The sequence below is a fragment of the Lagenorhynchus albirostris genome, chromosome X (genome assembly GCF_949774975.1).
Source record: "Lagenorhynchus albirostris chromosome X, mLagAlb1.1, whole genome shotgun sequence".
Classification (NCBI taxonomy): domain Eukaryota; kingdom Metazoa; phylum Chordata; class Mammalia; order Artiodactyla; family Delphinidae; genus Lagenorhynchus; species Lagenorhynchus albirostris.
The window spans coordinates 130,236,706-130,257,305 of NC_083116.1; the positions used below are offsets into that span (position 1 = coordinate 130,236,706).

The 20,600-nt window shown below is 45.7% G+C and overlaps 1 protein-coding gene across 5 annotated transcripts in view; it reads left to right on the forward strand.

Annotated features, from left to right (window-relative positions):
* The window catches only part of PRKX (protein kinase cAMP-dependent X-linked catalytic subunit), an 83,258-nt gene that overhangs the window by 55,294 nt on the left and 7,364 nt on the right, over nt 1-20,600 (forward strand). For 4 of the 5 annotated variants that reach the window (XM_060137438.1, XM_060137439.1, XM_060137440.1 and 1 more), the window contains exons 4-7: nt 2,227-2,346; nt 8,886-8,981; nt 14,098-14,155; nt 17,510-17,587. In XM_060137438.1, the coding sequence (XP_059993421.1) occupies nt 2,227-2,346; nt 8,886-8,981; nt 14,098-14,155; nt 17,510-17,587 (352 nt within the window). The remainder of the gene's footprint in view (nt 1-2,226; nt 2,347-8,885; nt 8,982-14,097; nt 14,156-17,509; nt 17,588-20,600) is intronic. The other variant, XM_060137441.1, reaches the window with a different exon arrangement.

Here is a 20,600-nt window from a genome sequence, read left to right on the forward strand (position 1 = left end):
TTAGGAGTTTGGGATTAACAGATACACGCTACTGTATATAAAATAGATAACCAACAAGGACCTCCTGTAGAGCACAGGGAACTATATCCGATATCCTATGATAAACCATAATGGAAAAGAATCTGAAAAAAATATGTGTTTAATTGGATCACTTTGCTGTACACCTGAAACAAACACAGCATTGTGAATCAACTATACTTTAATTTTTTAAAAAAACAGCTGAACTCATAGAACCAGAGGGTAGCATGGTGGTTGCCAGGGGCAGGGGATGAGCGGAAGGGGAAATGGGTGAAGGTACAAACTTCCAGTTATATGATAAATATGTTCTGGGGATTTAGCGTATATCATGATGACAAACACACACCAAAAACACAAAACAGGCAGATGACATTGATTGCCTTGGACTTTTACCCAACGTAAGAACATGGGCTGGAACCAGGCGGTTTCCAGATCTTCTTAGTGGTTTAACAGCCTAGCTGTGTCAGTTGCGCTTTGGGGAAGAGAAAGTCACCATTCAGACTTTGCCTAAAGGCGCCGATGGAGCTCATAGCTCACGTGTCACAGCAGCGTTTTCCCTGGCATCTCCTTTGGTTGCCCTTTTTTTTTTTTTTTAAGTTTTTTTGACGTGGACCCTTTTTGAAGTCTTCATTGCATTTGTTACAATATTGCTTCTGGTTTATGTTTTGGTATTTTTGGCCACCAGGCCTGTGGGATCTTAGCTCCCCGACCGGGGATGGAACCTGCGCCCCCTGCATAGGAAGGCAAAGAACCACTGGGCCGCCAGGGAAGTCCGTGGTTTCCCTTTTGGATATTAATCACTATCGCTGATCTGTCATATAAAACGTGAACATGGCCATAGCGTGTTATTTTCCTATGCTTTGGACACAGGGTTTGGTTTTGTTTTGTTTTGTTTTTGCGGTACGCGGGCCTCTCACTGCTGTGGCCTCTCCCGATGCGGAGCACAGGCTCCGGACGCGCAGGCTCGGCGGCCATGGCTCACGGGCCCAGCCGCTCCGCGGCATGTGGGATCTTCCCGGACCGGGGCACGAACCCGCGTCCCCTGCATCGGCAGGCGGACTGTCAACCACTGCGCCACCAGGGAAGCCCTACAATTTTTTACTCTTGATGAGAACTTTTAACATCTATTCTCTTAGCAACTTCCAAATGTACAATACAGTATTATTAACTATATAGTCACCACGACATATGTTACAACCCCAGGACCTAATCTTTCAGCTGGAAGTTTGTATTGTTTTTATCTTTTCACGGGTGAACTTTTGTTAGCAAAATCCTCCATACTGAGATATACAAATAAAGAGAAAATTAGGAAAATCAGTCTTTATTTTCCATAGGGCACAAAAATTTAGATATTTCAGCAGAAATGTTACAAATTATAAGTTTTAATTAAACATGGGGCTTTTTAAAGTATAAATAGAATTCTCTTAAAAGGAGAAGAAGACTGCTTCTCCCATCTGTTGTGAAAAAGACAGATCTAAGGCAGCACAGGGAAGGGACGACCCGAATAAAAAACAACCTCCCACGCGATCAGAAATCTCCGCTTTCTGAGCTGGGTCCGGCTTGCCTGGCTGGAATCTCTTGCTTTCAGCCAGCTGTCCTCTAGGTGGCGCTAAAAGCTAACTATTTTGCAAGTCTCAACTCCTGGGGAGAAAATCCTTTCCCAAGCTGTCCGCCCCGTTTAAACCCCAAACATCCCAGAGCCCCTTAACCTGAGGATTTCCAAAAGCCACCACGGATACTAAAATGACCGCGAACCCACAAAAGCACTTCAGGCCTTTTACAGAGCAGGTGGAAAAGGCACTTAGCTGTCGCTTGGTGTTTCCTCTGGGGGCACAGAACCAGCTCACTTATTCATAAAGCAGACGTCTGGGTTTCTGAGGTTCGTTCCCTTGAGTCAATCCTTGAATCCTTTTTTCCATCATTTTATGGGAAAACAGGGACTGGGGGTTTTGCTTCTGAGCAGCAAAGGTAAGCACCAAGAAGAAGACACAGCCGTGATAACACGGCCGTTACTCAGATTCTTTCTTGGTTACAGAGTGTTTATTATAAAGGACAAAAGTCAGGGAAGACGAGGTTACTGTCTTTATTTACCGGGCGAGGGTTTAAGGCATCTTGTCGATCAATTCAGTGACTAACCTTCAGTGCTTCTGAGACGCACGCACTGGCCAAGCACAGCTGAGTTTTGTGGACCCCCTTCTCTGCCCACAGGACGTGGACCCTTTGCGGGACCCCCGAGTACCTGGCCCCCGAAGTCATCCAGAGCAAGGGCCACGGGAGAGCCGTGGACTGGTGGGCGCTCGGCATCCTCATATTCGAGATGCTCTCGGGGTGAGTCGGGTTTCCGCGGAGAAGTCTGCGGCGAGTCCCTGCCCCCCTCGCTGGCCCTGGGGTGCTCAGCCCGCCCCCAGGATGGGGCACTGGGGGTCGGGGGCAGCTTCTCGGGGTCGGGTCGCACGGCAGTTTCCCGCTGCTGGTGACGGTGATATGAACGGACCGTCCGGCTTGATTTCCAAAGAGCGAAAGCGGAGGCTTGAAGGACCAGCAGGGCACAGCTGTCGAGGTCTTCCGTCCTGTCTGTAAGTGTCCCTGTCTCCCAAGAAAATGCTGTTCGTCTCCCGCACGGACGCTCTGGAGTGATTCCCGGAGCTGGGTAACGTACGTGTTGGAACACGCAACTGAGGACGCTATGAACGGAGAGTGTGCCGGAGGGGAAAGAGGGTGTTCTCCCCTGGAATCCCAAACGTGCCTCGGGGGAGGTTAGGAGTCACGCTGCCCCTCGTCCAGAGAGCCGAGAGTCGGACTGTTTCTCGGGGTCGGCATGATTAAATAGTGAAGTGTGTGGCTTCTGCCTGAGACGTGCAGGATGGACACACAAAGCGGGCCTCCCCCTCGTAGAAACCGTGGACCTGGGGATTCTCCCCCGTCCTGTGAACGCGAGGCTCCGTCCACACTCCCGCCCCTTCCCTGTGTCCTGCCTTCTTTGGCGGCTGTGCTTTTTGCTGGTAAGTTTTGCAGACACTGAGTTTGCTCTGGTTTTAATAAAACCCGGAGCCTGTTCCATGCCTGTGTGATTCCCTGCAGGGCTGGTCCACAGCTTTCAGTTGGAGAGAAAGATGGAAAGAGGCCTTCTCCTGCATTGAGTGTGTGAGCAACCAGGGGGGAATCTCTGCAAACCTGTCCGTATTCATCTATCAGTCGTCCCTCTCTTCATCGTCTACCTATGATCTGATCTGTCTGTCGTTTATATCTAGTTATCGTCTGTTTGTCTGTCATCTGTATCTATCTGTCGTCTTTGTATATCTTCTCTATTGTATCTGTTGTCAGCTCTGGTATCTATTTACATAATATACCTATCTGCCCACTCTTGTCACCTGTTTATCATCATATTTACCTATCATCTAGGTTGTCATTTTTATCCATCATCTATCTACCTATTTGTCTGTCTTACTATCTGTACCTATTTATCTCTAACTGTATATCTGCTATCTATCATCTGTATGTCATCTATTCTATGTATCTATCATCTGTCATCTACCTGTTCTATCATCTACCTGTGTCGATCTCTAACTCTCTATTTATTTTTATCTACCTATCGTCTATTTATATCTATCTCTAACTGTATATCTATTAATTTTTAGCTATCTGCCTTTCTATCAATCATAGATCAATATTTGTCAATCATAGATCAATATCTGTCAGTCATAGATCAACATCTATCAATCATAGATCAGTGTCTATCAATCTATCAAATCTTTTCAGTTTTCCATTGCTCTTTAGTCAAACACCTCTAGCAAATCACATAGACCCAAGTTTCTTCATATGCACCCTAGCCCAGGAAGTCCTCATCAAAGCAGCACGCTGAAATAAATGGCATGTACGGTCGATCCACCAAGAAGGTATAGAAACTGTACATCTTTCTGCACCTGTACTTGACCAGCTTCGACGCTCAAGCCAGCAACATACCTTCCCTCCTGTGCATTGCTGACCACGAGAGGGCAGCCTTGTCCGAGGAGAATTGAATCCCGGCGCCCAGTCATGTTGAGCAGAATGGGGTCCACGTGTCCTCTGTTTTGTCTTTATTGTTCGGTTGGACTCTAATAGTACAGAACACAGTAGTGCGGAATATCATTAGGAGAGGCAAGGTTGGAATATAATACACTGTTAGAACACGGTGTGGATAGACTACAATAGAAAATTATTAAAATAGAGTAGGATAGGGTAGAATTAGAATATAATATTAGGATATACTAGAATTATTATGAGGGTTATTATATAAACATAATTATTAGAATTCTAATAATTTAATATGCTATTTTAATAGTAACTAAGATACTATTAGGATATAATATATTAAAATAATATTCTCATTACTATTGGGATGTAGTATATTAGAATATTAGAAAAGAGAAAATATTCTGTTCCAGTAGAAGGTTAGCCATACGGTAGTTCTAGTATTCTCAGAGAATATTAGGAATTCAGTAGAAAATAGTGTAATTAGAATCTATTACTAGGTCCTATTATTAGAATAATTGGAGGTTAATAATTCAAACCCTCTCCTAACCCAGAACCCCGTAAGCTGAACTTTGCGTTTCATAAAAGGGAACTGTTAGTTCACAGTCGGCATATTTTTGTTTTCCACATTTCAGTTAGAGTCAGGCTTGTCTGGGTGGTATTTCCAGAGACACCCGTCCTTGCCCACACCGCACGCCTGGCTGCCCCGGGGCTGCCCCTGAAGTCTGGCCAGCCTCTGCTCTCGCCTGGACCCGTCCCGAGTGTCCTCACGTCTCCTCCAGCTGCCCCTGCCCGTGGCACGTTCCCCTGGCAGCCACCGGAGGGGTCCCTCACCGACACCCGCCAGGCCACGTCCTTCTCCCTAGCAGCCCTCGAGGGGACAGACCCGGAGCTCCTCGTTATAGGAGGCTCTGAGTCGGTCTGTAGAAGATCTGCCCACCTTAGACGGAGGCCTGGCCGCTCTCCTGGGATCGCGGGCCTTCCTGCTGCGCCTCCAGCGCCCGATGCGGCATTGCTGCCCCTCTCTCTGCCAGCCGCCTGAGGGCATCCCCCCGGCCGCTCCCTTCTCTTCCGGTCCTCCGATTCAGGCTCACCTGTAACCTGCCCTCAGAGCCCTCCTCCGCTGCTTCCAGCCACGCTCCGCCCTAGCACCCCTTTCTGTTCTCTCTGGAGCGCTCAGTGGGTCTGAAACCATCTGGTTCCGTGTGTTCGTTGCCCACGAGATCACTGGATGGTGCAAGCTGCTCTTCTCACCCCCTTGAACCCAGACGCCTTTGGTGGCCAGTGGGAGGGAGTTCTCATATAGATGGCGGAGGTGGCCTTTTCTTCCAGGTTCCCGTCTCCCGCGTGCCTGTTGGATTTCCATTTTCTGTTTTGGCACCTTTAGCAAGATCAGGCTAGACTCTGCCTTGTCTGTTTGCTTACTGCTTTCATTGGTGGGTGAAATGTTTCATGAAGTACAGGAAGTACATTTGCTGGGTACAACCAGCCACGTGATTAGGTATGAGAGCATGTCCTAACTGGGATTTTATTTTCATCGAGTGAGAAATGTTTCGGTTGGATTGAAAACAGGTGGCCCATTCATGGGCTTTTCCAGGAGCGCCCAACTCAGCCCTGATGTCTTCCATCATCTGTTCCTTTCATATCCACCCATGTGGAGAGTTTCAGTCGCACGCCTGTTTTTCAGGAAGATGGAACTAGTCTGCATTTGGAGCTGCGTCCGTGTAGAACGTTAGCTGCGGTGCAGTGGTTCTCAAAACATTTCAGCCGCAGGACCCTAAAAGTTTTCAGTAACCATCTGTCCTAAAAGTGACTCCCTTCCTAAAAGTTATGAAAACGCCCCTAAATGTTAGTATCGACCCCAAAGAGCTCTCAGGGATGCAGGTTCTATCTGTCAACGTTTACCACATTTGGAAAGTAAACTGAGATGATATATATAAGTATGTAAGTTTATACGTAAAAGCAGAAGGTGATAAACTAATGATGAACGTAAATCAAATTTTTAATGGAAAAAAATAACTATTTCCTAGTATTAAAAATAGTTAGAGAAAACAGTGACGTTGTACACATGTTCACTAGTCTCTTTTATGTCCGGCTTCGTTGCGGGCCACTGCGTTCTTCCCTTCTCTCACACTCTGTCTGGTGTGATTCGTTGTTTAGATTGAGGTGTATGACGAAAATGCAGCCACATTCAGATTTATAGACAGAAAAAGGGTGTCACAGATCTCCTGAAAAGGCCTCGAGGAACCCGAGGGTTCCCTGGGACCCCACTTTGAGAATCACGGCTGCCATGCCAAAGATAGGGTGCCCCGGGGCTCTCTCTCACGCTCCAGTCTGCCCGGGTGTTTCCTGGCCCAGTACTTTGTTCTTGCCCCTTTTTCTGAGGATCTCAGGTATTTGTCTTATAGGAACGTATGAGGCCGAGGACCTTGGAGGGAGAAGTCAAAATAGGGCGATACTATAGCAGGCCATCTCTCACTTCTCTCTCCAGAAACTCTTCTTTTCCTTGAAGCCATTTCCAAAGTACCTGCCTTCCAAGGTACTTTCCCTGTTACAATGGGCTCATAGTGTGGGACCATCATTTTGTTTTTGTTTTCTGGCCACATCCTGTGGCATGCGGAACTTCCCGGACCGGGGATCAAACCCCCCGTGCCCCCTGCAGTGAAAGCACGGAGTCTTTTTTTTTTTTTTTTGAGATAAATTTGTGTATTTGTTTGTTTATTTGTGGCTGCGTTGGGTCTTCGTTGCGGTGCGCGGGCTTTCTCTAGTTGCGGCTAGCGGGGGCTACTCTTGGTTGTGGTGCGCGGGCTTCTCGTTGCGGTGGCTTCTCTTGTTGGGAGCACGGCCTGTAGGTTTGCAGGCTCAGTACTTGTGACTCACGGGCTCTAGAGCGCAGGCTCAGTAGTTGTGGCGCACGGGCTTCGTGGCTCCGCGGCATGAGGGATCTTCCCGGACCAGGGCTCGAACCCGTGTCCCCTGCATTGGCAGGTGGATTCTTAACCACTGCGCCACCAGGGAAGTCCAAAGCATGGAGTCTTAAGCACTGGACCACTGGGGCCGTCCCAGGAGCATCATTTTGTAACGGGTCTCTGGGGTCTGATGAGAAACGCAAGGTCACAACAATGGCGCCTGTTTCTGGACAATCCATTTTTTTTACTGGGACATTTAGGTAGGTCGACGGTATCTATACAAAGAATCCAGATAGATGATGGAGAAAATGACAAAATTGGCATGAATTTTTCAGACGAAAGTCTCGAGCCTGCCTTCACGGGGATGGGCAGCTTGTCCTTCTGACTACATCTCACCATGGACAACGCAAGGTGCACATAACACCCACTTCTGTATGACAAGCACCCGTTTATTAAGAATTGGAAGGATTCTGTTGGATTAAAGGCAGAGACTTGAGGGCACTTCCTCTGGCCGCTTTGCACACGCCGAGTTCTCCGATACGCCCTCTCCGTGCTTTTTCCTTCAGGCAAGATGTGTTAGTGCTCTCCCTTATTATTGTTTTTTCCGCTCGCTAAACTACTGCTAACATGCCTTTCCCATGATAGTGTCGTGTAATGCCAGCTCCCCCAGAGTACTGCGTGCCACATTCTCCACGCACGTGGGTGTATGACACATTTTCTCCCTGAGGACCTCATCTCAGACCCTTCACTTCATCACATCTGCAAAAACTCTGTTTCCGTATAAGGTCCCACTTAGGTAGTCGGGGTGAGGACACGGGTGTAACTCTGGAGGCCACCATTCCACCCGTGATACACTGTTTCTCTTTAAAAAAACATGAGGAGTTGATTTGGAATCAGCACGAGAATTATTGTTGATCATTGAGCTTTGCCATCAATCAGACCATCATTTGAAACCTCCCCTTCATATTTCCATTGCTTATTCTACTGAATTAGAAGACCTCCTTCTAAAGAGACTAAATAGAGGTTTTGCTTTCGAGTAGAAGGTCTTTGCCTTGAACACTCTGAGGAAGTATCAGAAGTATACCTTGTGCCCAGGGACATGTGGCTATCTGGTACGCATTTAGTGGTTTACTTCTAGAGTTTCTTGGATTTTTCGTGGTCCTCACAGTTGGAAGTATATTTCTTCTTTAGCTTATGTCACGTTGTGTTGTTTTTCTGTTTCCAGATGTTAGAAAGGATAGGTCTGTTAGTTTCTCTAACTAGACTATAGTCTTTAATTGTGGTAACACTGCCGCAGAGGATACATACGTGTATGGCATGCGTGTACCAGTACAACTTTCTTGACAAAAAGAGGCTGTGGGCCATCATTGGCCAACCCCTAGTGTAGATCTTTGTGCCTAAAATCGCAAACTGGAAACCAGCCTTGCTGTCACTCACCTCCCAAAGTAGGATGGAGGTGAATTCATCGACCGTGGAGATTTACATATTGGCTTCTGTAAAGTTATGAAGTACTTGAGCCAAAAAAGTATGATACAGTGTAACCTCTCCTCTTACATTTGGCCTGTGTACACTTATTGAGCACCTACTGTATGCTCCACACTCCCGTACGCAGGAGGGATACAAAGAGGTCCACTCATGGTCAAGTTGGGGAGACATTTTTAATGGCACCCTAGTGACCTCAGAGTTGGTCAGATGGCCTCACGGTCATTGCCTTTTCTTTGCCGGCCCATCCTCTGTCCTCGAGCTGCAGTGCTTCACGCTTGGCCTCTTGCAACCATGTCTTCGAAGCTGGTCTCGAGCCATCCGTGGACTCCAGGATGCGAGGAAAGAGCGGCCGTGAAATAAATTCTGTTCTGCCCGGGTCAGGCGGAAAGAGTCATCCTTACCCAGCAGGGATGTTTTCCACACTTGCTCGGCACTAAAAATAGATGTTTATGTTTCTAACAGGTTTCCTCCGTTTTTTGATGACAACGCATTTGGCATTTACCAAAAAATTCTCGCAGGCAAGATCGATTTCCCCAGGCATTTGGACTTCAGTGTCAAGTAAGTAAACCGTTCCCTCCTCATCGGGTGTGTTTATTTTTAAAGCATCTAAGAAACCCCAGTTATGGCATCTGCCGAGCGGGGTACCATCCTGTGTTATTCTCTGTGCTGGGCTGAAGCCGTTTTGACCGGTCATTTTTTTCCACCAAAAGGGAAGAGGTTTTCATGACTCTGCTGGGATGAGACTTCACCTTTTAACGACTCTCAGCCCTATTTTATACCGTTGAAAATAAATGACACTTACAGTTAGCGAATAAAGGCGTTTGTTATCATATTTAATACGAGAGCCGTTTTGTTATTTGACAAGAAGGGTGTCCTTCCTCCCAGCTAGTGTTGCGGTTGGCACAAGTGTTGATGGCTTTAGCAGAGTTTATCTTTTCTCTCCTGCTTGAATTATTTTCATTCTTAAGGTCCTTTCTCCTGCTAGAATTTTGAGTTACGCCCTCGTTGTTTCAAGAACTGTTGCATTGCTTCAGCGTTAAACTTTGGGTGTGCATTTTTGTGTCAGTGGGAGGAAAAGCTAAATTTTTTAAAAGATAAGAATGCTTTAGGTTTTCCAACGATTTTTCCAACGACCTTGCTCTGTGTGTCAGCTTTTAGCCACCGGCACCGTCGTGAGTCCTAATTTCTAGCTGTTTTACTGTATTTCCCAGATACATTGATAGGTGCTTCAAACCCCTTCTGATCCCCAAATGGGGTTGCATTGTGTTTAGTTGACAACTACACTTTTCTCTCTTTTTTTTTGCTACGTATTTTTAAAGGAACCTGTTAAGTTCAGGGAAAACTTATTTCATGACAGTGATCAGCTGTGATCCTGGGGCCACTGGCTGCATCTAGTTTTGTTTCACCTTAAACAGCGATGCTCCGTATGGACCAAGGATGGTGTTCTTCTTGGTTCCTGTGGGCTGGAGCTTGTGTCGCGTTTGACCCACCAGCTAGGTTTCAAAAGATTTTAGCAAGAAAAGGAGGCTCCAGTTAGACGTAAATTATCCGGGAGACTTCTGAGTCCTGAATGGTCCAACAGTAAGGTGACAAGGGGAATGCATACAGCACTCAAAAGTCTATTGCTCTAGAAAGAAATGAAGAAATATGGTCTAGGATTTCTCTCCCAGGCTCCAGATCCCATCAGTGTTGATGTGAGGAGTTGATTTGGAATCAGCACGAGAATTATTTTTGATCATTGAGATTTGCCAATTATTTTTGATCATTGAGATTTGCCATCCATTCGAAACAATGTTTCGAATGGATGGCAAAACACTTTAAAAAGTGAGTTATAGGGGAGGGGTGGGGAGGGATGAGGAAGGATCGGGGGAGGGTATTAAGAGAAGACAAAATAAAGAGAAAAAAATAAAGTTGAGTTATAAATGTATCAACGATTGACCGATGATATGGTCAGATTAGCGCCTACTCACACCCATGGGCGCTGCTACTCGATGGCCCCTGTAGACTCCCTGGAATTCTCCTGGTACACCTGCGGCTTGTAAACACCTGCTGCCTGTTGGTGGGACCTGCCTGCGATGGGTGTGACTTCGCTGCTGCCGTGGGTGCGCGTGCTCCAAGCCAGATAAAAATATGAACTATCTCCTGTGTCCTCATAGCCTGCTGCTTTCTTTTGTAAACTTGTGACGGTCTCAGGCAACACACATCATCAGACTGGATCCCCTTCCTCTTTCAAGGAAGGACTTAAATTCTTCCAGGAGGTGTTTCCCCAGGAGAAGGGAAGATCCATAAATCTTAGGTCATTTATTTGCTTATGTTAATGTATGTATTTGTAATGGTTAAAATAGTAAATTTTATTTCTATTTTACCCCCATTTTTTTATCCATTTTGTTTTATTGAAGCGTAGTTGCTTCACAGTATTGTGTTAGTTTCAGGTGTACAGCAGTGATTAGGTTATACATATACACATGTATGTACATATATATATATGTGTATATATATATTATATATACATATACATATGTACATATATGTGTATATATATTATATATATGTATATTATATATACATATAAATTCTTTTTCAGATTCTTTCCCATTATAGGTTATTACAAGATATTGAATATAATTCCCTATGCTATATAGTAGGTCCTTGTTGTTTATTTTATATACAGTAGTGTGTATCTGCTAATCCCAAACTCCTAATTTATCTCCCCCCACCCCCTTTCCCAATAAGTCTGCTTTCTGTGTCTGTGAGTCTGTTTCTGTTTCACAGATAAGTTCACTTGTGTCTTTTTTTTTTTTTTTCTGGCCATGAGCGCAGCATGTAGGATCTTAGTTCCCCGACCAGGGATTGAACCCATGCCCCCTGCATTGGAAGTGCGGAGCCCTCACCACTGAAAGGGAAGTCCCTGTATCATTTTTTAGATGCCACATACATGTGACATCGTATGATATTTGTCTTTCTCTTCTGACTGACGTCACTTAGTATGATCCCCTCCAGGTCCATCCACGTTCCTGCAAACGGCACAATTTCATTCTTTTTTACACTCACGTTCGTATATAGAGTACGTTTCCAACGTTTCGTGAACAAGAAGATGTTATAGAAAGAGAACAGACCTAAGCGTAATCTCCGTCCGGTCTCCTGCCAACTCCCCGTCTTTTTCTCCTAGTTTACTTTCAGGAGAGAAGCAGCAGAGGCTGTTCTGGAATCCTTGGTTAGGGTGAGGGCGAGGGCGAGGGCTCACGTGCGCAGCTCCAGGCGTTTGCTCTCACGTCCCCCGTGAGGGGCTCAGCAAGGGCAGGAACCTGGGACCCTTTGCTGCCCTTGGTGATGGCAGACCATAGTTGAGTAAAGCTTTACTTCTTCACGTTTTTGCCTAGATCTTCATGAGCTGGCTGAGAAGCAGAGCCCGAGGGAGTGATTTCCTACCCAAGTGGCTGTCACCAGGTGGCCCTGAGGGTAGAATTTTGACTGAAGTTGTTCAGGTCCTTTGTGGGTTCCTGCAACCTCAGCGTTGGACCGTGTCGGCATGTTGGCCTGGGCAAATGTCTCTTTGGATGAAGCTTCGGGTTTCCTTGCAGGAGTATGTTTAATGGAAAAGGAAGTAGAAGCTTGGGGGCTTGGTGCCGACTTGGTAGAACTCGTATTTATTTACAAGTGTTTCTCTGTGTCTGAAAGTGTTGAGGAGAAGCCAGCTGGCATCCGGGGAGTCAGCAGGATTCAGAGTTTCAGCCTCGGTGAATGAAGGGCCTGCCAGTGGACTCACAGGCATTCCAGGATGGAGGTGCCCACCTGCCGCGTCTTGGATGCCTGCAGAGTTCCTGTGTGGCGTTGCCGTATCGGGTGGCCCCTTTTCCTTTGCACCTTCTGCCTTCAGGATCGAACTGTTCCGCGAAGATCTGATTTTATATATTAAATAAATCTTTGATTTTCTTGTAATCCTGGGACTGGCAGCTTTAAGGATATGCACTCATAGGCCTGAGGGTGCTGTAAATAATAGGGAAGAAGAAGAAAAAAACACATGGATTTGGGGATGTTTGGGGAGTGTGGTGTTTGGTGACCTTGTTTTTTTTAGTGTGTTTCTTTGGTATGTCAAAATAATGAAGGGGGGACTCACTAAGTATGGGAAAGGTACCTTCATTTCTCAGTGCTCTTGTATCCCTCTGCCTTGCACAAGAGTACATTTCCTCTGTTTTCGATGGACACATCAAAATCCTAGCCTTAAGGCTACATCCTAGCCTTAGGTGAGCCAGTGTTCTTGGGTTTTCTCTTTGAGATGGATTTGGGAGAACGTCTAGAAGGACTCCAGTGCTACTTAAGGATACACAGTGTGGGGAAACTGTGTTACAGTTATACCTTAACAGAGTTGGATCAGTAGGAACCTGGGGGATTTCACAGTGCAGATGTGAGGAGCCCTGGGTCCCCGGTCCCTCATTTATCACCTGACGCATCTGAGCCTCCTTAGCGGGTCCCACAGCGCCCAGGGCGTAGCTGGAGCCTGGGTTTGTGCTGCTTACCCCGGGGCATCGTTGGATTCAGGAAAGCTGAGATGCTTAAAGCTGAGTCGGGGGTGTTTGATTGTCCTGGAAAACATCCTTATATGCTTGAAGTCCCTGGATACTAATTTACACACAACATAGTCAGCGTATTAGATACTTAGACACACACATTATACTTTTTATTTCCTTAACTGTTACTCTGAGAGCTAGCCCATCTTCTGGAAGTCTTGAAAACCATCTCCAGTTTGCCATCATAGTTGACCGTCCTGCTGTATTCTGATACTGCCTGCCATTTATTTATTTATTTTTAAACGAGATTTATTTATTTATTATTTAATTTATTTTTGGCTGTGTCGGGTCTTAGTTGCGTCACGCGGGATCTTTTGTTGAAGTGCACGGGCTCTTCGTTGCAGCGTGCAGGCTTCTCTCTAGTTGTGGCGTGCGGATTTCCTCTTCTCTAGTTGTGGCGTGCAGGCTCCAGGGCGCGTGGGCTCTGTCGTTGTAGCGCGCGGGTTCCAAAGGGTGTAGGCTCTCTAGTTGAGGCGTGTGAGCTCCGTAGTTGCGGCACGCAGGCTTAGTTGCTCCGCGGCATGTGGGATCTTAGTTCCCTGACCAGGGATCAAACCCGTGTCCCCTGCACTGGAAGGTGGATTCTTTACCACTGGACCACCAGGGAAGTCCCCCGTCTGCTATGTAGAGGGAGGATCTCAGTGAACCGGCACACACGAAAGGGATCCAGTAAGTTTACGTGCTTACGGGAAGGCAAGGATGGCCAGACAAGAATCTCACAGATAAACAGACCCACAGGGCAAAGCGAGACCGTCGATTTTGGTGAAAGCGCATGTCGTGTGGTCGGCGGGGATGGCCTGACTCGTATGTCTGAAATGAAGCCTCCCCATCCCCAGGCACATTTTCTCTCGCTCCGGGGCTGTTCTTCTCTACGATGATTTAATCAACCTCTTCCCCTTAGCTAGGTCCCTCTCGCAGCTCTGCGCCGCAGAAATTATTGAGGAACAGATCATGGTTAGAAAGAAGCGTCAGAAAGCGTTCAGCCAGTGTGAACCGCTGCGCCCGTTGTCCACGTTGTACGGTGTGGATTTTACTACTGTTGACCTGCTGTGTTTGCCTGGGTCCGTATCAACACGTCTGTGTTTTTGTCTCCGTCTCCCAAACAGAGACCTCATTAAGAAATTGCTTGTTGTCGACAGAACCAGGAGATTGGGAAACATGAAGGTGAGTGTTTCCGTCCGTATATGTTAAGTGGTATTCGTTATAAGTGCCTGTCATTTGACTTCACACCCTTCAGCAAAGGCAGAACATTCGTGTTCAGTCATTGGTCAGATTCCAAATCTGGGTTTCTGGGGCCTGCAGAACCAAACTGGGTCTACACCCCATCTCCTTGTCTCTCCAAAGGAGCCAGTGACTCAGCAGTGATCTGTAGGTTACGAATCATGACTTTATTTACTTTTGTATTTTTAAACAACGTTGTTGAGGTATAATTCACATACCATCCAGTTTCCCCGTTTTAAAGTGGACGGTCCGATGGCTTGTAATGTATTTGCAAAATTGTGCGACCATCACCACCGTTGTAAAGCACATGCTCATCCTTTCCAAAAGAAACCCATATCCTGTATCCTGTGTCTACCACCTCTCTATCCTTCTAGCCCTCCTGGTGGTAGGCAACCGCTGGGCTACTTTCTGTCGCTATAGATTGTCTTATTCTGAGCTCTCATGAAAATGGAATCATACACAACATGACCTTTTGTGTCTGCTTCTCTCACTGAGCATCGTGTGTTCAGGGTCCATCCACGTGGTAGCCTGGGTCAGAGCTTTTCTCCTTGTCCTGGCTGAGTCCTCTTCTACTGTGTGGATGGACCCCGTGCTGTGTATCCGTCCATCCGTCCACGGACACTTGGGCTGTTACCCCTTTTTGGCTGTTATGAATAGTGCTGCTGTAAGCATGCATGTGCAGGTTGGTGTGTGAATTCATCGTCATTTTAGAAGCTGTACACCATGTGTGCTTTTGTCAAACTTTTCATCTGGAGGGAAACACGTGGAAGGAACTGACTTGTATAAACTGTGATATTGTATATGCCTGTCTTGGTTCTGTTTTGGCACTGCTGAATTTGAGACAAACCAGGGACATTTTCTTAGCTGTTTCTAGCTCTGGACGTCTGTGGATAAACTTAGACGCGGACCAGTGCATTGACCCTGTCAGTTGCAGTCTTGAGGGACAAAGGAGACCTGTGTGTGAGACTTGAACCCCGCAGGTCTCGTGGGGCCCTCTGTTTATGTGGGTGTGTTCATTTCCTGGGGCGGCTGTAACAAAGGACCACAAACCATGAGCTTAAAACCACAGGAATCCATCCTCCCCCATCCTGGAGACCAGACGTCTGAGGTCCAGGTGTCCCAGAGCCGTGCTTCCTCCAGAGGCTCCAGGGGAGGGTCCTTCCTGCCCCTTCCAGCTCCTGGGGGCTCCAGGCGTCCCTGTGCTTGTGGCCGCCTCCCTCCTGTCTCAGCCTCTGTCTTCCCGGGGCTTCTCCTCTGTGTCCGTGTCTCTCCTCTTCTGTGTCTTGTAAGGACACTGTCATTGCATTTAGGGTCCACCCCAATGACTTCATCTTGACTTGTTTACATCTACAGAAACCTTGTTTCCAAATAAAGTTACATTCACAGGTGCTGAGGACTAGGGCCTCAACATGTCCTTTCGTGGGGAGCACAGCTCAATACATAACGAGTTAAATTGGTTGGCTAGTTAAGGCTACTCATGGAGACTGGCTCATGTGTTGAGGTCCTTAAGGGAGGGGAGTAAACGCTAAGTGGTTGGATATCACTGGTGAAAGGAACAGATCTGTGAAACAGCATGGTTGTTCATCCAGTAACGGGCTGTGTTTCTCCTCCTGGCGCTCCCTCACTTGCAGTGTTTCTCTTTTTATTTCCCAAACAGACCATTGTGTTTAACTCCTTCATCCTCTGTGGACACTGCTCTGTCCTCCACACTTGGAAAGTTTCTAGCACTTACTTTCTCCTTCACTTCTTTGTCTATTTGTTGTATCTATCTGTCTATCATCTATATCTATATGTCTGTCATATTCCATCATCTATCTACCTATATATCCGTCATCTATCAATCATCTATCTAGATATCTCATCCATCTATCTCTCCATTATCTGTCAATTTATCTATCATCTATCTGCCTATGTACCTATCACCTATCATCTGTTATCTTCCGTCATCTATCATCTGTCTGTTATCTATTGAACACCTATCTACCTAACTTTCATCTATCATCTATAAATGTATCTATCTAAATAGCTCATCCTCTGTCCTCTACCGTCATCTACATCTCTCTCTCTGTCATCTATCTAGATACCATAAAACCTTAGTATCCATACTGAGTTTGAACTTTTAGGGAGTAAACTTTCAGTCCCATTTACCTTCTCTCAGCATCCCTCAAGGTAACACTCATCAGATGTCATTATTTGACTTACATATGGATGGTAAGACATAGGAAAAGAAAAAGAGTTTTCAAAATAATAGGACTGGAAAAAAGTAGAAAACATTGACACCCCATCTCCTACCTTTTGGAGATATGGTTACAGAGAATTTTCTTTTTTGAGGATAAATCATTTAAAACTTTAAAAAATATGAACTGATACACGTTTTAAAAAGTTAACTTCAGATGCACTGGCTCCTGTGTCACAGACATCACATGTTTCTGTCTTATAACTTCACGCATTTAGTTGATTAAAAAGTTGCTACAAGTGTCGTAAAAAAGGAGAAGAAGGGTGCAGCTGAAGGCTGAGAACTTGGAAGGGATTTTCAGAGGCCCTGGTACTGGTGGTGCCTCCGTCCAGCTATTGACACCACAGCTGAGGATGAATTAGACAGACCTTAGTACACATTGGTTTTTGTGTTTTGTTTTTTTAAAATTTTTTGGGGGGTAGAGTTGATTTACAGTGTTGTGTTAGTTTCAGTTGTACGGCAAAGTGAGCGCATATGCATGTATCCACTCTTTTTTAGATTCTATTCCCATATAGGTTATGACGGAGTATAGGGTAGCATTCCCTGTGCTGTACACATTGTTAATTGAGAGGCAACGTTGGGTAGTTGTTAAAGTCTCTGAAGTTTGACATGCTCAGTTTGAGTTACAGACTTACTCGCTGGGCAGTACAGAGCAAATGACATCATTTAATGAATCTCAGTTTATACATTTCTAAAATGAGCGTAATTTCACCTGAGGAAATTATCAAGATGAAAACAGGTGTCAAACTCAGACCTGACCGCGCGTCAGTCTAGTTTTATGTCAAGAGGCTGAATCATAATTATACTTCGGTCTTTGGTCCAGAGCGGCATACACGTGAACCTCGTGACCGGATTTCTTTCTACGACAAAAGAAAGCAAATGAAACTCAGATGCCTTCATCTGTCGTTTTCCCTAATAGCTCACACTCTGGGCACAGTGATTGCAAACATAGCAAACTCTTGTTTTTCTCCGTAGGGCATCACGTAGAGGTTCTCTTGGAATATTTTCTTTTCCTATCCTGTCCACCTTCTGTTCACTGATGATGCATGTTTCTTTTGCAGAATGGAGCAGAGGATGTGAAACGGCATCGGTGGTTCCGGACCATGGACTGGGAGACTGTCCCAGAAAGGAAACTGAAGGTACAACATATTTAAATGGGCAGTTCGTCCCTGGGCAGCCTGGAGCTCTCCTGAGCTCTCATTCACTTAGGATGGACACATAATGAATTGATTCGGTACAAGCAACCATCCCAAATCATTAACAAGCCAAGTTCCCTATTCAGGGGGGAGCTCAGCTAAAGAGTCACCTAATGGGGGCTTCAGACCCCACTTTTGCAGTTGGGTTTTTGGAGAACTGGCTCCATCCGTCCCTGGCTCTGAGACGATGATGAATCTCATCTGTTCCCTTTCTAAGGGGGAATAACACAGGTAGGACGCATGTCTCATACTTATGGACGGATATGGCACAGTGATGGTGGTAGCTTAGATGGAAAGTATTCTGAGGCCCATCTTTGAATTTAATATGTGATTGACGGGTATCCTCAACAGCAATGTTTTCAACGTTGCACTTGGACGCCAGTGGAGAGACTTAAAAAATGCTAATGCCTCGCCCCCAGCCCAGACTCTAGGGGTGGAACCGATATTCATTTTGTTCAAGGTTTTAACTTTTATGTATTTTATTCTATTACACTGACTTACAAAATTGCCTAAGTAACATATTCGCATTGTTCAAAAACCAAATCAATATTAATAGGTATACATGGCCAGGCTGTCCCCTCCCAGCTGGCTATAGGTAACCACTTTTATTAGATTCTTCTGTGTATCCTTTAAAAGTTTCTTTAGGTTAATGTAAACCCAGGTGGATACACATATTCTTGTTTTCTCCCTTTTTTAAAAAATGTATTTGTTTTTATTTATTTATTTGGCTGTGTCGGGTCTTTAGTTGTGGCACGCAGGCTCTCTAGTTGTGGTGCGAGGGCTCCAGAGCACTTGGGCTCAGTAGTTGTGGCACGCGGGCTCTCTAGTTGTGGCACGCAGGCTCTAGAGCACACGGGCTTAGTTGCCCCGTGGCACGTGGGATCTTAGTTCCCTGACCAGGGCTCGAACCCATGTCCCCTGCATTGGGGACATGGGATCTTAGTTCCCTGACCAGGGCTCGAACCCATGTCCCCTGCATTGGAAGGCAGATGCTTAGCCACTGGACCACCGGGGAAGTCCTTCTTCCTTTTTTAAAAACAGAAAACCTACAGTTATACGTGCACTATTCTAATTTTGCTTTTTTCATTTAACGATACAACCTCGAGATCTTCCCATATGCCTGAATAGCTTTCTCATTCTTTTTAAACCGCATGGAACTCCTTTACATGTCTCTACCATCGTTTACTTAACCAGACCTCAACTGACAGACCCTTAATGCCGATTCCAGTCTCCTAAAAGGAATAATTGCGTACATTTCTTTTGTGTTGAAGATGACTTTCCAGAAGTGAGATCCTTGGGTCAGAGGGTAAATGCGTTTGAAATCTAGGTACTTTTGCAGCATACTCCTCTGTAGAAATGGCATCCTTTTGTGCTCCCAGGGGACTTGTTCTGAAAAATGCCTCTTTTCCCCCAGCTCAAGAGTGGTGAGTTATACAACTTTTGCAGTTTTGCCTAACTGATGGTTAAAAAGAGGTATCTCTGTGCAACTTTATTTTTATAGCTTTTTAAAAGCTCATCAAGTGACTCCAAATATGCCACCCAGATAGAGATACTCCCCTGGAGCCATTGACTGGGCTGGAAGGTTTCTGAAAGCCAGAATCATGCACCTTCTGTCCACGTGGTGCCTGGTTTATAGAAATAGCTCATTTATTGAATGCAGTGAGAAAGAATGAAGGAAAAGTCACCATTAAACTTACTCTGTGACTTTTAAAATCTTTGTAAATCCTCAGCCTCTTTTATGGAGCCAACCTATGATCTATTCACGTGTGGCTTGGCGCATTTGGGGATGGGAGTTGTCTGCTGTGCGTATAAAGCGTGAACCTCACTAATTAGACTTCTGAGTCAGATGAGGAACGTGGCACCTTCACCTGAAGTTCCTTGATGTTTCTGAGATGCTGACCACTCCATGCTCTTTGCACTTTGATACACTCACCGAAATATACAAGTGACAAGAGGGTTTTCTTTTCTTTTTTTTTTACATGAATAATTTTTAACTTACTTGACTCATTTCTGTGTCCACATAGCAGTTAAAATGTTCCCCCTGGGATCCACGTATGAGCGCATGCTCTGTCAGGATTCTCCAGCTGCATCTGCTTTGCTGTGGTCTGTTAGGAAGCACGGAGCTTTGGGACAGGGACAAATCTAGGTCCTCGTCCTGGACTTGACTTGAGGATTCGAGCATCATGAGCCTCAAGTGTCTTGTGAAACATCCAGGTTAGGATCCATCCTGCAGAGGAAGGGAGAGAGGGGTGGTGCTCACCACGTGTGTTAAAGGCTCTGGACAAAGCGTAACAGTTTCATAGGATTAGAGAAAACTAGTTGGTGTCTGTGTGTGTTACAGAATCTTGGAGTTGGATGCATGCAGGAATCAGCAAAGTACAACCTGTGGGCCAAATCTGTCCCCTTGCTTGTTTTTATAAATAAAGTTTTATTGGCACATAGCCACATCCATTTGTTTAAAGATTGTCGATGGCTGCTTTCCCACTGCAATGGCAGCACTGAGTAGTCGCAACAGAAGTTGTATGGCCTGAAAAACAAAATGTTTTACTAACTGGCCCTTTATGGGAAAAGTTTGCTGACCCTCTTCTCAATCCCAATGCCTTCATTTTTATCAATGCAGGATTGTGGTATGGCCTCTTGAGATAATAAAACCCAAGTCTGGAGTTCCTTCCATCTTTCTGGAATTTTCCAAAGTATGGCTACAGGACCAGCTACATCAGAAAGTCCCCGGCCTGGGAATCTCAATTTAACAAGCAGTCCAGGTGGTCCTCAATTCTAGAATTTAAGAAGCAAGTGCTGGGTACCTTCCTTCTTCCCTAAATTCTTCAAACTGTGTAAGCATTCATCAATCTGATAGTTGACACCTCACTTGCAATATCTTTAATTCCAAGCTTTCCCTGTTCGTAAACAAAGAAAAGCAGCTCTGTTGTTTTCCAGTTCTTTTTACATTTTCACA